This window comes from Micrasema longulum, unplaced genomic scaffold (genome assembly GCF_059751315.1).
Source record: "Micrasema longulum isolate JH-2025_06_02 unplaced genomic scaffold, ASM5975131v1 h1tg000725l, whole genome shotgun sequence".
Taxonomy (NCBI): Eukaryota; Metazoa; Arthropoda; class Insecta; order Trichoptera; family Brachycentridae; genus Micrasema; species Micrasema longulum.
This window is the reverse complement of record NW_028277921.1, coordinates 1006657-1022763: the sequence shown is the minus strand read 5'-3', so window position 1 is coordinate 1022763 and position 16107 is coordinate 1006657. Positions and strand designations below refer to the sequence as shown.

At 28.7% G+C, this 16107-nt stretch overlaps 1 protein-coding gene across 1 annotated transcript in view; it reads left to right on the top strand.

Annotated features, from left to right (window-relative positions):
• Nucleotides 1-16107, top strand: part of LOC148279400 (uncharacterized) — a 249363-nt gene that overhangs the window by 34464 nt on the left and 198792 nt on the right. The window contains exon 3 of the mRNA XM_088230023.1: nucleotides 435-592. Within this exon, the coding sequence (XP_088086149.1) occupies nucleotides 435-592 (158 nt within the window). The remainder of the gene's footprint in view (nucleotides 1-434; nucleotides 593-16107) is intronic.

Here is a 16107-nt window from a genome sequence, read left to right as displayed (position 1 = left end):
CCAGCCTGTCGGCCAACATTTGAACATACTTAAAACATTGTTGATATTCACATCTGTTTAGTTTTTAATCACATCCGTTATTTCTTCATACATTTCTTATTTCATAACTTCATATATTCATCTTTTTTTAAATAAATATATTAATTGTTTGGTTTGTTTGGAAAAACCGTCATTTGACAACAAGTCCGCCGATTTATAAATACACTATGGTCAATCAAATTTTATTACTCGTGTTTCAATTAAGATTTTGCCGAATTCTTTTTTTAGCAAACAATGTGGTCATACTTCTTAAAAATATTATTCAGAAAATTACAAATATGTTCTTTTTATGTTTAGCTCTAACTGCAAATTCGTTTTCATAAATGACCACTTTTTGATATTGAATATTTTGGAAACTGCGATATTGTGATCACTTATGAAATTCCACTTTACAGGTGAAGTTTACGTTTGAATCTCCCGCCCAAGGGAACCGCAACTACATTCCTGTTAGTGACTTGTATGGGAGGAACTTCACAGACCCGAATGGGGAGTTTCAACTGGAGCTGACGATGGGGAACCTGAGAACTGTTTATGCAGCAGAATTCAGAGTTCCTCCCGCAGTATTTGGAGTGCACCCAGTTGCAGGTGAGAATAATTAGCTGAAAATGTAGAATTACGAGTTGAGTAACTCAGTACTGTGATGGAAAAAGGTAATATTTGTCACAGACACTATTTTACAGGAGAGGAAAAAAGAAGTTTTAAAATCGGTCGGCCAGGGTATTAAAGATAATTATTAGTATCTTCAATCTCTTTAATATCATATTATTAGAGCTTTATCCTTTTGCCATATCAAAGAATAAACTATTTGGGACATTTTTTGGAACAAACTTGAAAAATGACAAAAACCATTTGCCATTTCAGAAACCGAATTATTTTCCTTTTTTTATTTTACATATAATTTTATACTATCTATGATTTTAGAAAAAAAAGTTACACAAAAATACAATTTTAGAAAAAAAGTTACACAAAAATACAATTTTATACAAATGAAATACATTAAAAAAAATTTAACTTAAGTTAAGCTAAATGTTTCCATTGCAGAAAGTTTTAAGCGTTTCTTAAAAAACAAAAGTTAAAATATGCGGCAGGGTAAAATTGTTGATTTTGACATTAAATAATGTTTTTTATGCAATTATAAACTTTTTTACTATTGTAATTATTTTTTGATCAATAGTTCTGATTGATTACTTTCTTTCTTGGATAATAAAAAAAACATATTTCTGTGAAAAACGAAAAACTCACTGAAAAGGTAGCGCTACCAAAACTATTTTATCAAACAATTTCTAGATGTATTTGTCAAGTTAAGTAAACTGAAAACCTACAAATTTTAAATGAAAATTTTGAAAGGCAAGTTAATTAATTGATTAATGAAATGTTCAACAATTCTCAACCGTAATTTTTTTGCTGAATTTTAAAGTCAAATAACAATTAAAATATTATTAATTAATTTTTCTTACACTTCTTTCTTCTGACTTTTAACTTATTTATTTAAAACGTCTTTGTACATTACAAAAATATTATTCAGGGCATTCATAACACGAAAATAAAATACAGTTTAATTTTGATAAAATTATAAAATAAAAATACCCAGTAATTAGGGTAAAAGAAAGGAATTGTCTTTCAACTTTTTTTCAGAAACACGAAAGATGTCGATATCCGAAGAGACACGGTTGAGTAAAGATATTATTTTTCCTACTGGCATCTCCATTGGCAGGCTGGTTTTGCAATCAGGAAGAAAAAATGTCTCAAGCTGCCTATGTCTAAGGTAGCTATTAGGAACATAAAGCAAAAAACTCTCCATTACACCTAAGTTGATCGCAATACGACGGATCAATTGGAAAAAATACATAAGCAAATATGCATTTCTTATTTTTCCAAACTACTGTATTAGTATTCCCAGTATGAAATCTGACGGGTACAACCACGGATAGTAGTCGTACTTCCTTAAGTAAAGATACCTCCGAAATTTCTTTAAACCATCTCCAGCATAACAGAGTACTGCTTCAACTCGTGGGACGCCCAGATCCGAGACAATATAATATTGCCCCTAAAAAATATTTTTGTAATATAAGTTAATATTTTATATTGGACGATTACGTTTATTATCAGATCCATTTAATTTGGATAATTAACAGTGAGGAATGTTTTCTTACATTAAGTAAAAATTAGAGTTTTTAATTGTGCGCCGAAGTTTTTCGAAAATGTATGAAAAAATAATGAAAATACGTTTTAATAAAAATAAACTACTTTGAAACGTCACAAGTTCTAGAGAAACACTGTTTATAATAGCCAATCAATTATGAGTTTTGATATGTTTCCATTTCTATACGTTTACTTTTGAATGTCAGGACAATTCACCGACGTCAACCAGTGACGTCAGGGGTTGAGCAATCTCAAAATAACAATATACGACACGCAATTTTTTTTTGGCATAGTTTGACAGTCCATTAACAAATAAAAAAACTTGAATTAAAAATTAACTTCCTCATTTCATAAATCAACAAAAAAAATCGATATTAGGATAACATTGAAAATATTGTCTAAAAGATTGCTTTAAATCTAAAAAACCTGTATAATTACTCTAAAACGTATAAAAGTTCGCAAAATAAAGTTAGACCATATAGAAGAAATAGGCATTTTTCAATAAATACAATTTCAATTAATAAATATTTGTATTTATTTATTAATTAATTTATGCGCTCAATGGGCATTTTTAAGGGCATGTTTATGCACAGAAAATTATTATAAAAGAAAGTAGAAAGACACAATGGTATATAATAAACTTGGTGAGAGTGGAAGCGGGAGAGAGGTGTTTTTAATTGAATTTAATTCAGTGATCGTATGAAAGAAGACAACTTGTTATCTAAGAAATCAAGACCGGTATGTTTGTTAGCAAACCTTAGAGTTCTGGGCATAGGGGAACATAATTAGTTCTATGGTTAGCGGTATTATTTAAGACTTGAAATAAAACCCTTTTCATTTATAAACAAACATCATATTCTGTGAAAGATGTGACTGTAAAGGTTTCAAATTTATTATTTTTATATTTTTTAGTTATTTATTTATAAAAACGCCCAAAAGTCATTTTTAAGGACATATTTATTCATGGAAAAGTATTATAAAGTAAAGTAGAAAAACAACATGAAATATAGTAGACTTGGTGGGCGAAGAAGTGGGAGAGAAATTAATATGTTAATTTTAATTTATTTTTAAATATTTTGATACATTTTAAACTTGAAAACAATTATTTTTTTTACCCTCGTGTGGCTGTGGTATAACTCGAGTCTTCATATGATACAATACTTGATATATCTCTCTTATTTATTTCAATGATAAAGTCGTATTTTTGTAATCTTCAAAGGGACAAATGAATTTGCAAAGTAAAAGTTGTATAAATAAGCTGAATTTTAAATCCGTATACTGAATAAGAAAAAGCACGAGAATAGAACTTATAACAAGGAAGACAGAGATGCTGTTCTGTGGCCGGTGTCGGTTATTGGCAGTAAGCGAGAAGCTACGCTAGTTATATGACCAGTGTACTAATGATTATTATTTTTCTATAATAGTCCTAAATTGTATTTTAATTTTTATAAATTCGGAAGAAGGAAGGATTTAACAGTATGTCTTTATTTTTTTTACAAATGTCTGAACTACAGCATATTCTGTATTTTGGTTAAGGTAACACGATGTTACATCACCGTGAGTAAAAACATTTTGTATCACAGTCTATTAAGAGTTAAACAACTCAAGTACCACCAAGGTACTTTTTTGTGGCTTGTTGGGGAATAATTATGCGTTGACGTGTTAATATTAGGGACACGGTATTTCATTTCTAAATAAATCATTTCAGCTTAAATTGCATTACACTCAACAATTTAAAAATTTATATATCATATCACGGTACAGGAATTCGTGCAAAAGTACATACAAATATTTGTAGCTGAAAGCGATGCAACTCAATTCATTACCTGATTACATTTTCCTCATGCTTTAATATGTACAACAAAATGTTACTTTATTTAAACCTACAATTCACAACGTTGACGATCTGCTGCATACCGATAATCGATGTATGAATGTGATTTCAAACATGTTTATCACTGGGCGACTAATTAATTATATTGTACACATGCTAGTCATAATAATTTATTTTAAAAAGTCGCTACCAGGATAAAATTTGAAACAAAAAGTCAGTTGCACGTTTTCTGTCAAAAGTGTAATTTAGCTAAAGTTCAAAGGGTGATTTCTTTTTTTTTTAAATATCCGAAGTTATAATTGTTTCCGCAACTTTCATTATTATATTAAAAAATGTTCATAAAAATCATTATTACTTGTTTTTCTTACATTCTTGTATTTTTTAACCGTTTTATGCCCAATATAGCATATTGTCTACATAAACTAAAATATAAAATTAAGAGTGATTTTTTTTTAAAATTTTTTTTTCATTATAAAAAAAACATGCAAAAAAATACGTTTATAATAAGAATAATAAAAATTGGGCATTGAAGGATTAAGTTAATATGCGTAAACATTATCTCCCCATTAAAAAAAAAGCAGTTATTTTTGAGACCACTCATGGACTCTAGGGAGTAAAACTATTCGTAGTGTTGCTGATGGAATGCTACTTTGACTTTACACAGCATTTTATACCAATAAACATATTTTCTAGTAAAATATGCACCATCAAGACCTTAACAAAATTTAAGCTCCCATAATAATATCATTTTCTTATGAAACTGGCCCCTTTCTCAGTTCATTGATCAGATCTTCTTATGTCTGTGCCATATCAGGTCCCCTTGACGTTAGCAATCATTCTAGAGTAGAAATTCTGGTCTTGTGCCAACTGGAACTGCGCCTTCCGTCCAGTCGCGGATGTTTCTCAGCCAGGACATCTCTCACCTTCTAACTCCACGCTGGCCCTTGATCTTTCTCATCATGATTAGCTGCAGAGAAAACTCTTACGTGGCCCAGATGTGAGAGTTTTCTCTGTTTTATTGAGGACATTAGTTGTTTTTCGGCACTGGCTCGTCTCAGCACCTCCACGTTGGTCACCAAATCTGTCCACGGAATTCTCAGCATTTTCTAGTGAAGCCACATTTCAAAAGCCTCTAATTGGTTCATGGAGTTTAACTGGAGAGTCCATGTTTCAACCTCGTAGAGCAGTATTGACAACACTCAGCACTTGATCATCCTTTGTCTTAGTTTAAAATAGAGACCAGCATTGCAGAGGAATGATTTCATGCCATTAAATGCTGATTGTGCTATTTCTATTCTGCATCTTATTTCCCTATCAGAAGTATTTGACTGCCAAGATATTGAAAGTTGGTCACTTTCTCGATTGTTTGACTATTCAGTCGCGATGTAGCATTATTTAGAATGTTTCGGCTAAATACCATCACTTTTGTTTTAGCCACATTGACGTCAATTAGATACAAAATTATTACTTTTAAAGTGAAACCTGTATTGTTATTCCAATGTCAAAATTATTAACAAATAAAAAAACAATGATTGGCAGCCATTCTATAAAACGAAAATAGTTGTTTAAAATGAGAATTTTACCTTGGGTATCAGATTTAGACTTGATACTACAAAACTACCACCGAATTACATTTTTGTGTGTTAAAAAATCAGGCAATCTTTGCTTTCACGAGTTAGTCCAAAAAACTACACGGAGCTTTCTAAATAAACCATCAAAAGTTTTATATCCCGTGCCTTATCGTCATATTATATCTGAGTCAAGTGACGTAAATATAACAGGAAATACACTTTAAACATGAAAGTGCTCTTTTCTACATCAAAACCCTTTTTATGTTAAAACTTTAAATATTATTTTCGTCCTTACTTAATAAATCATAATGATATCAAAACAATTCAAACTTCTAATCAAAGCTTTTTAGTAAAAAGTGAAAATTTCTTAGGGTAAAACCTATGAATTTTGAAACAATAAGTTTAATTAATTTTTCACGAAAATCTTTCACATACGAGTGCGACATTAACCTTTTGATGGGTATTAAAAAAAAAATCTTATTTAGTTAAGAAATTCTTCTTTGTTTTTAACCACTTTGTTTTTTACCAACCAATTTCAAAGCTCCAAAAACTGCTTTATCAAGGTATATTTAACTATTGTGATTCAATCTGTATTGAAACAAATAAAATAAACTTTAATATTAGAGTAAAAGAACACTAAGGTGCCTAAATAATAATCATTCTTCTAAATTCTATAACTATTTGATAGAAAAAAATCTTAAATTCAATAAAGAATTATTAAAAGCTCTTCATATTGAAAACAAAATATTTATAAAGTTTATATTTGAAGCACTTACTTTGTGCTGGATTAAAAGTACTTCATGATGAAAATAAAATATTAAAATTAGACAACTTAGAAATCTTAGAAAATAAAAAAGCGATTCATAATAAGAAAACAATAATTAATAACCAAATAAACAATATTTCGTTTAGTCCTCTCCTGGCTTACTTCGAAAATAAAGATATCAAATTACCACCAGTGTAAGAAAAAACCACTTGATGTATTGGGTCCACGTGTAGTATTTAGTGAACAAGATAGAAATAAAATAAAAAGGAATCAATTCATTAGTTACGTAAACCTTGACAAAGAACCTTTTTTGCTTTGAAACCGGTCGGTGAAAAATAAAAATTAGTGGTTAAAAACAAAGTTGTTTTATTTATTTAATTTAAATTAGACAACTTAGAAACATTATAAATTAAAAAAAGGATTTTAATTAATAACCACAAAGTGAGTGCTTCAAATTTTTTTTTTATAGAATATCTACGTTTCCAATACAAATTATTCAAAACTGGTTACGTGTTATGATACGTAATGGAGCTTTATTATGTATATACCTTTTATGAGAATCGTTATTATTGAAATAACTTTTTTGATATTTTGATGAAATAAAAAAACATGTACTGACATAAAATATAAAATCATCACCACGGTGCGGAGGGGAAAATAACTTTATTAAATAGTCTAAATTTAAAATAAACCTACGCCCACGTGTCTAAATTTTGAACGGAACAGTCCCTACAAAAGTTTTGTTTTAAATACTTTTGCGATGTGTCTACAAAAAAATTTGTTGAAAACATTTATGTATTCCAAAAACTAAAACCTCAAGTTCTTGCAATATTCTAAAGCGCTTTTTGGATTTTGCCGAAAATCTTTAAAACTTTTGAGATGTTATAAACTTTGTTTTACATCTCCTAAAACTCTGACATGTTCAGTTTCTAAACGCAAGTTAAAGAGAAATATGTATAAATATAGACAACGAAGCCATTTTACCCTCAGAGCAATAATTCGCAAGAGACGCCCGTTTGCTCAATTGCATACAACAAAAGAGTTCTAAAAATATTTGGTTTGGTTTTTAGTTTAACAACAAACCTGTAACGGGTGGTTTTAGTTTGGGTTTGCAATTCTAGACCTGAGTATATATTGTATGTTTATGTTGTATTGCTGTAAATTGTAGCTAACCTCGTGGTTAATAATCATAGAATGGTTTTTGTATTCATTGGCGACTCTTTTAGCCAGTGGCATATTATTACTCTTTTTTTTTCCGAAATGTTACCTTTTAATATGAAATAAAACCTTAAGAATAACGACGACTTTATAAAAAAAATTATTTGATAACAATTTTTTATGTTTCTTGCTCTTAACGGAAAGTTAAAAAAATACTTAATCATTTCCGGAAACGCCAATTAGATTAAAAAAATGTTATAAATTCATAATATTTCACCTGTTTATTATTACTATTTATATCAAACACAATAATTTAATTTAACATCACAATATTATGCAAACAGTAAGTTTATTTAAATGTTTAATAAACCTTTGCTTGTGTGTGCGTTAAAGGACGTTATGAAATAAAATATTCAAGTGTGCTTTAGCATGTTTATTTGGTTCGCCGACAGGCACCTACAAATGAACATAAACTTTATAAACATTTAAACTCACTGTACCTTTGTAGAATTTTATTTCACTATTGATATTATTAAATTTTGAACGAAAACTTACTGCTCGTTTTAAATTTTTGAGAAGCAAGATGAAACTTGTGTAACATGCGTTGTAAATCATTTTCTGATTCTGCCACTATGGTTGCATCGTCTGCGTAACATATTATATCAACTACCTCATCTCCCTTAGTCCTAGATTTACTACTTGCTTAATTTGTGATATTTTTGGTTATGAAGATGTTACGTATGCTTTCTTTTGTTGTTCTTAATACGTTTGTTTTAAAAAAATCAACATTATTTAAGTCCCGAATTAAATTGTTGTAACTCATGGGAATGTAAAGTATTTGTATTTTACTTTGTAAAATACTTTACATTATAGGATTTATAAATGAAATAAAAAACTTTTGAAAATCAATTTTTTTGTCAGATTTGCTTGTCAATTACGTCTATATATATACATAGGTAATTGACATATATATGAGTCGTATATCAATTTAAATATTAATATGTTTAAAGCTTGTGGAAATTTTAATCCTCGTGATAACATTTTTAAAGTTAGAGATGAGACAACGAAAATTAAGGTAATGTTACCTATATCTTATAAATGAAATAAAAAATAGGTATTATTGAATAATTGAATGAGGGGTAATATTTAATAAAATAAAACAGCTTGTAAGGCAAGTGTAAAACCAATACCGTTCAAAAATACGAGCATTCAATAAATAATAATGTAACATATCCAAAATGGATGTTTTAAGGTATTACTCGAAGTATGCGAAAATTAACGACATGATTTTTAAAAAAGGTGTCGGATTTTAAAAATTTAAATTGAAAAGTTTTAGTTTCTATTTACTGAAATAAAAAAAAACCAAAATGGCACTAAACACATTATGCCATTGTTTTTTCCGAAAATATTTACAAATATATAGCACAAGTGAATAATACGTAAGATGTGTAGTTTTTGAGAATAAATATTAATTTTCTAATAGCATTATTGTGAGTGTAAGTACTTAGTTGTTCTTCTGTAAAAAATAGTTTTTTGAGTTGTGTCACTGTTTTTATAGAGGTGCAAAGAACTTTAAATATAAATTATACCATTCTCTTTCATCCACAAAATTTAAATCAGCACCATGTTATTTTAATTTACTGATTCAATTAGACTTTAAATAATCAATTATTTGTTAGCAAACCTTCAATTTATTTTATCAATGGGTTGGTTTAAATTAACGAATTTTCGTGAAATAATTACTATATTATCAAAAGCATTAAATGGCGGATTCCATAACAAGCTTTATACATTTTGCAATCTAAGCAACTTAATTGAATACCTGTCGAGTTTCGAAGCAATTAAAAGTTACTTACAATTCTAGCCATTATTTATAGTAGTTATTGAGACGTTGTATTGTTTGGTTAACTTCTGCCCTTCAACTATTAAGGGTGGGAGGCTACACGTGGAGTCTGTTTCTACCAAATTTCAGATTAAACAGCTTCCCGAAGTTTGTCGATTCGCAATACATGATAAGATCAACATTTTCCCCTAAATATACTTTGTAAAGACTTTGGCGAGTAACGGAAAGTGCCGATCTTCAGTGGCTAATAATTATATACATTTAGTTTAGACCAATCGGAAATACTTATTTTACTACCCATTATTGGATTTTCTTTTGTTTTTGAGTAGACGCGTTTCGATTAGGTGATTTAAAATATTTTTAAAATGAGATAAACTGTTTTAATTAAAAAAAATGTTTTTAAAAATCAGTTTGAAACAAATACAAATGTTTTCTTTGTTGTGAGAATGTTAGTGAGGGTGTGTATTAATGTGTTATTAAGGACATATATTTATGTACGTTGGTACAGTTTTAAATCCCACTCTTCCATAACTCGATTCCTTTTTTATAGTACTTACTTACGTCTTTAAGAAAATGTTCTGAAAATAAAAATATTTGGGTTAAAAAAAAACTTAATTAAAGCGCCAACCACTGCAATACAAGACGGACTTACTTCCCCTCGATTTCCTTTTTTAGCGTTTTTACCTGAGAGTAGAGTTGAAAATTTTTATGTAGTGTTCTGGTTTTATGATTTTTATTTCAATCTTTAAAAAGTACATAAATAAATATGTGTTTTTATTTCATGTATTTTTTTATGTGTTTATTTTTCAAGAATAGAATACAAAACAAATATTTTACATTTTTGTTTTATTAACAAAGTTTTAGGTCTTTCGTTTTTTTTTTAATATTGTATACAATTATTGTTTTGCCCTTGTTTGTCTTTGCTAAATAGTTTTACGTTCTTTTTGTTCAGTTTCTTGCATTTATGTTTCTTTATGTAACTGTTGTAATTGACTTAGGCCGTATTTATAATAAATAAACAAAGAACATACACATTACAAAAAATACATCTAAATAACAAATAAAAAGACCGAAATTTAGAAAAAAATGCCCACACAGACTTCAACATCTGAGCGCAGGTCATTCCATTTTCTGTATGTTATTACTTTGTAGTGATAGTGTATAAATATAATATGACACAACAAGCCCATGAAGAAACTTATTTATACAGAAAAATATACGTTTTTTTAGTTCATGAGCAAAAGGAAAAATTACCCATAAATGTTTTACAGAAAACAAAAAACAGAAAAAAAACGATAAATAAAAAAATTAAGAATAAGCAAAATAAACAAACTCATACTAATGATTCAATAAATATAAAGCGAAAAAGTAAAAACAATATTAGAGTATGCTGCTTTAACATATACATGACTCAAAAAAGCATTATAGAAACAGGTATAGAAACAAAAAAGGAACCTATCTGTGTTTTCCATGCAAATCCAAGACCTTACGTGTATTTTTGTGCAGTATTGAACACATAACTGTATTTTTTATCCGCCTGAACACAGTTATAATATATTATAAATCTAATCTTCTTTTTTCAATATAAAAGACCACCACAACACTATTTATTGCTACTATCTTTTCTGTTATATGTAAGTTTTACTGTGTTACTTTTTATCTTGAGCATAGATAGAGAACTTTTATCTCGTTTTCTTACGAGTGTACTTTTGGAGAGTGGATAAGGCACCTTCTTAAGTGTAAGTACAACACACACATGGGGTAGATACTTATGTTAAGGCACTCATTACTAAGTACGAAATCACGTAGGGTATTCTGTACATACGGAGGGCTAGATCGGTAGTTAAGATTAATACGAAAGATTGAATCTTGAATTATAGCTCTACCTTTGAGTATGACATTGTAGCAGCTTGTATCGGAATATTTTGACTTAGCTCTTGAAACGGCGTTTTCTCATAACAATCAAACGAGCCCATTGCGGGTGGTATGAACCAATTAACAAAATGATCAAACTTTCGTATTCAAAGTTAAAACTTTACGAGATTTTCACATATTTTTTTACTAAACTGTTTTCACGTTTTTAATTAAAATGGATGTTTTGTGCGTAAATAACAATAAATAAATGTCTTTGGAGAAGTAATGATTTTATTATATCCGAATGTTTGTAAATGGGCAGGATATTACTTCTAAGGGAGTTGTAATGGTCTTTATTTATTGCAACAGAGAGGGAAAACATATAAGCAATAGGGTGAACCGATATTTTTTTTCCGAATTTCAAAATAAAAGGGTTTTTTATAGTTGCCTTTGGGATTACTCGGCATGCAAAAAATATTTTTTAAAAATCGATACCACTTTTGACCCTCAACTTGAGCTCGAAGTTTTCAAAAAAGACGATTTTTTGCGCTAAACCGGAAACCATTTTGAATTTCATGAAAAAAATTAGTGCAATTTAATTTAATATTGTGTATAAAATCTTACTTAATAAGCATCTAAGAGCGTGAGTTGCATTTTGTTTTGTAATAAATGGGTAGCATTGTTTTAATGATACATTGTTTTCTTCAATATTCGCCAGGCGCTCAACGGAATTAGTTCCGCGGAGTGTAAACTTTTTGCATTTCGGTAGTTTTAAAATGCCTTCGAATTTGTAATGTAATTAAGTTATATCTTAAGAAACAAAAAAATAATTTTATTAATATAGATAATTAACAAAACGTTCAGACAGTGATAAACTTCAAACCTCGGATGAGGGCCAAAAGTAGTATGGAATATTTTTTTTAATAACTTTTTAGACCCCTTTCACTTTTGTGAATAAAAAAAATAAAAAACTTAACAACTTAATTGAAAATAATGAGTATGGCCGGTTATTGGCTGGTTTTAGATGCCACTTCACACATTGTGTAACATTTACCATTTTGCGTTTCAGCTCTATTGTTTTGCAAAAGTCAACATATATTTTTTCATTTTCCAGTTTTATGATTTACAGAGGATCTCTGTTGCAAGTCCCAACAAGCTTGGAAATTCCTGTGTTTAGACAGGACCTTCTTTGTGAGATGTGGTTTTTCATTTAATGCACCCTTAATAATTAAAAAAAAAAAAAACAATTACATTGAAAAATGAGCAATAAATTAAAAAACGTTCAAATAATAATGGCAATTGGAGCATAAATATAAATTACAAAATATACAACAAAATAAAAAAGTAAACATAAATGTTAAAAATAACAGTAATTGTGAAAATTAAGAAAATGTATTTTCGAAAAAAAATAGTTATTCGAAAAATAAAACGGAAACAATTTTAAGTCATATAAATAATTTACATAATGTAAAATGGTAAACTTTTTATACACATGATCACCATCTTATAAAGACTCTTTTGTGTCAGGGTTACATATAAAAACCCTGATAATATGGAAGAGTTGAGAAAATGCGCACATTTAAACATATATAGAGTGGTGAATGTAAGACAACGTGTAAAATGGCCACTCAAACCAGCCAATGACATGTCATAAGAACCTAGACTTTCACATTCCCTTCTATACAAACAAAGTAACACATAAATTGTAAAATAACAAATAAAAAAAATAATAATAAGCTATGTTTGTTCCTAGATTTCTTTATTCCTTATTCAAAAATGCTTTTCCTTTCTGTTGCAATAAATTTCATAACCTTATTTTACCTAAAATAATTTCCGCTTTTCAGAAAACACTATGTCTTTTTGAAATGAGACCGGAGAGAAAGTTTCAAAACCATCTAATTCGCAAAATTTAGACGCTAAGCTCTGAAATACTAACAAATTTCATCTGGCATAGCTGAAAGCTTCACTGAAAAAGTCTGGATCTTTCCTTTCATTTTATGTATCAGCGATAAAGGCAACAACACGTTTAAGTTTTATCAACTCTAACTGTCACTATTTTTACCAGACAATACGATTTTTTAGACATCTTGTCAGTTGTATGCGTCACGAGAATTCAGCGGACATACAAGTTTGTTAAGGCAACGTTTTAAAATATTTTTTTACAGAAATCGTCGCTAGCATTACTTATCTTAAACATTTCAAAAAATGTTTTTAAGACAATGAACTTCTTTATAAAAATTTATTTCAACATAAATAGAGTACCGTTTAGGGAAAAAAATATGGATTTGTAGACATTTACAAAGCTTCTTGTCATTGGCTGGTTTAAGTGATCACTTTAAACACTGTTATATTAATTACTTTAACACATTATTCCTTAAAAATATACAGATGTTTATAAAACAATGCACGGTAGACACGGTGTAATTTATTTATTTATTATGGAAATCATACAGTCTTTATATAAAACAAGGTACAAAAGAACAATTAAAAAAGTAAGACCAATTACAGATTTCACACTAATTTATTATGAATGCATGAGGAGAGGGGAAAAATAAATGATTTATAAAAAAGTAAAAATATGAATATTAAATAAAAAGTACATAAAAGGGAGAAGACATTGTAAAGCTCCAACTCTATTTTCCTCCGTCTCTCTTTGCTTCCATGAACATTTAAATTCTTGGTAAAAATTCAAAACCAACAATAATTTATTAGATGCATGTAGAATGTACATATGAATAAGTATAAATTAAGAGATGAAATCAAACATTAAAATTAAAATGTTAAATTAAAATTAAAGTTAAAAGTTTAAATTCAAAGTTTAAATTAAAAGTTAGATTAAAAATTAAAATTAAAAAGTTAAAATAAAAAGATAAAATTAAAAATACTTGTATGTACTTAAGTCTGTGTCCAGGTGGATGAAGATTACAGTTCTACAGGTGTTTTTGACTAGATGACTGCTCTCAGGTAAAAATCCTGAAAAAGAAAATCAAGTGGAATCACTTATATCAGCCAATGACAGATCATTAGCCCTATGGGTCCTATATTCCATTCTCCAAAATGTTATTCATCTCTTTTGTAATATGTAAATTATATAAAAGAATAATAAGATTAGGAAGCGATTAATACAATGCGCTTAAAATTTTATTTGAATCATTTTTCGAAATGAAATGGTTTGTCATTTTCCTCGTATAATTTATGACAAGCATGATACTTTAGTGTACATTATGGGACATTAAATTAGCGGGAGGTATAACGTTTGATATAATGGCGTAATACCTGAAAGAACGTTTAATTTATGTAAGTAAAGGTGGGTGTTTTATCGATAAACCTATTCAAGAATATGTATAAATTGGTATTATAATAAAAAAGTAGAACTTCGTTAATCCAAATTCCAGTCATTCTGATCGTTTTCAGCAAATAATTAATAAAGGAGATGTTATGATAATTAGCTATTAACTCGCAAATAAGTTACTTCGTCAAAGCAATTAACTTTGCTGGTCATGTTTAAGTATGTTTTTAATGTGATTCTAATTCGATGTACCGTTTTCAGAGCAATCAAAAAGTGGTCTCAAAATAAATTTTGCGTTTTTATTTAAAAAATTGCCTTCATTTAATAATAAATCTAATTATCTGGATTTCTGCATATCCACATAACGTCTGGCTCTCATAACCGGATAATTTGAGTTTTACTGTAGTTTTTACCTGCGGCGGGTTTTCAATTGCATGGTATTAGGGAGAAATTAGTTTTTCCCTTTAACAAAAAGAGTTTTTACATATTTATTCGGGATAAAAAGGAGCCTGCATCGATTGCCGGTTCTTGAAGTAGCGCTTTGGAAAAAATATAACGATTTGTTAGTCTATGGCGATGTATTGTCATTATTCGGTTTTAATTTAAATTCATTTTTCCACTTTTTTCCGTTTTTTCTATATAAAAAGTAACTTATGACACTTGTCAGCTCTTTGGCTATTCTTATGTAAAAAATCACGTCAATTAGTCGCCCCGTTGCAACTGTGAAAGAAACACTAATTTACAGATATATGGATTAGGAATATAACTGACTTTCAAAACATTAAATTTCGTTTTTGTTGTTGAAAGTTCATGATATTCCATTGTTATTTGTTTTAAAATAAAAGACGAGTAATATTTGAATTCACAAATTTGGATTATCCAGTGACATTTTATCGCTTTTGTGACTTCTATGAAACATATACTCGTATATATTATAAAAATAAATGTAAATCAACCTAGAAAGTTTAACCGACGACGCACACTATGTTGCTTCTTACAAACTAGATGCTATAAATTCAATTCAGAAGTTTTGAACGATGACATCATGGAAGTATTCCAAGATTATCAGTTTGACAAACTCATGCTTAATTGGTCTGACTAAATCATGTGTTTTCTAATAATTGCATCCTAAAGTACAATAATCAAAACTCTGCCTGTTCAAGGATTAATGTGGCTTTGCGTCATTTTTGAACAATTTAATAGTAATACATTCAAGTTTCTTCTCAATCATAACCATAACACACGCTTCACGTCTAATGATGGCTTGGTAGTACCAAAAGTATGTAATTAGTAAGGTAATAGAACTCTCAAATATTTAGTAATTAAAGAACTTAAATTTAACTCTCATTGTAACAAGAGCAAAATAAGAGAGTGGATACTCGATTAAAAGTTTATATATGAATAGTAGCTTATGTGTAAATATTTTAATTTTTCATATATTTTCTTGTATTTCAAAAATAAATTTATATTTTATAACCTGTATATACATGTATATTCTGATCTTTCCGGCTGTTTATTTATATCTGTTATACATTGTTTTTATAAAAATAACTAATATTAAATAAGTTAGTATAAATATAATCTCCACCGACAAGCTACAAAAAGTAGCTT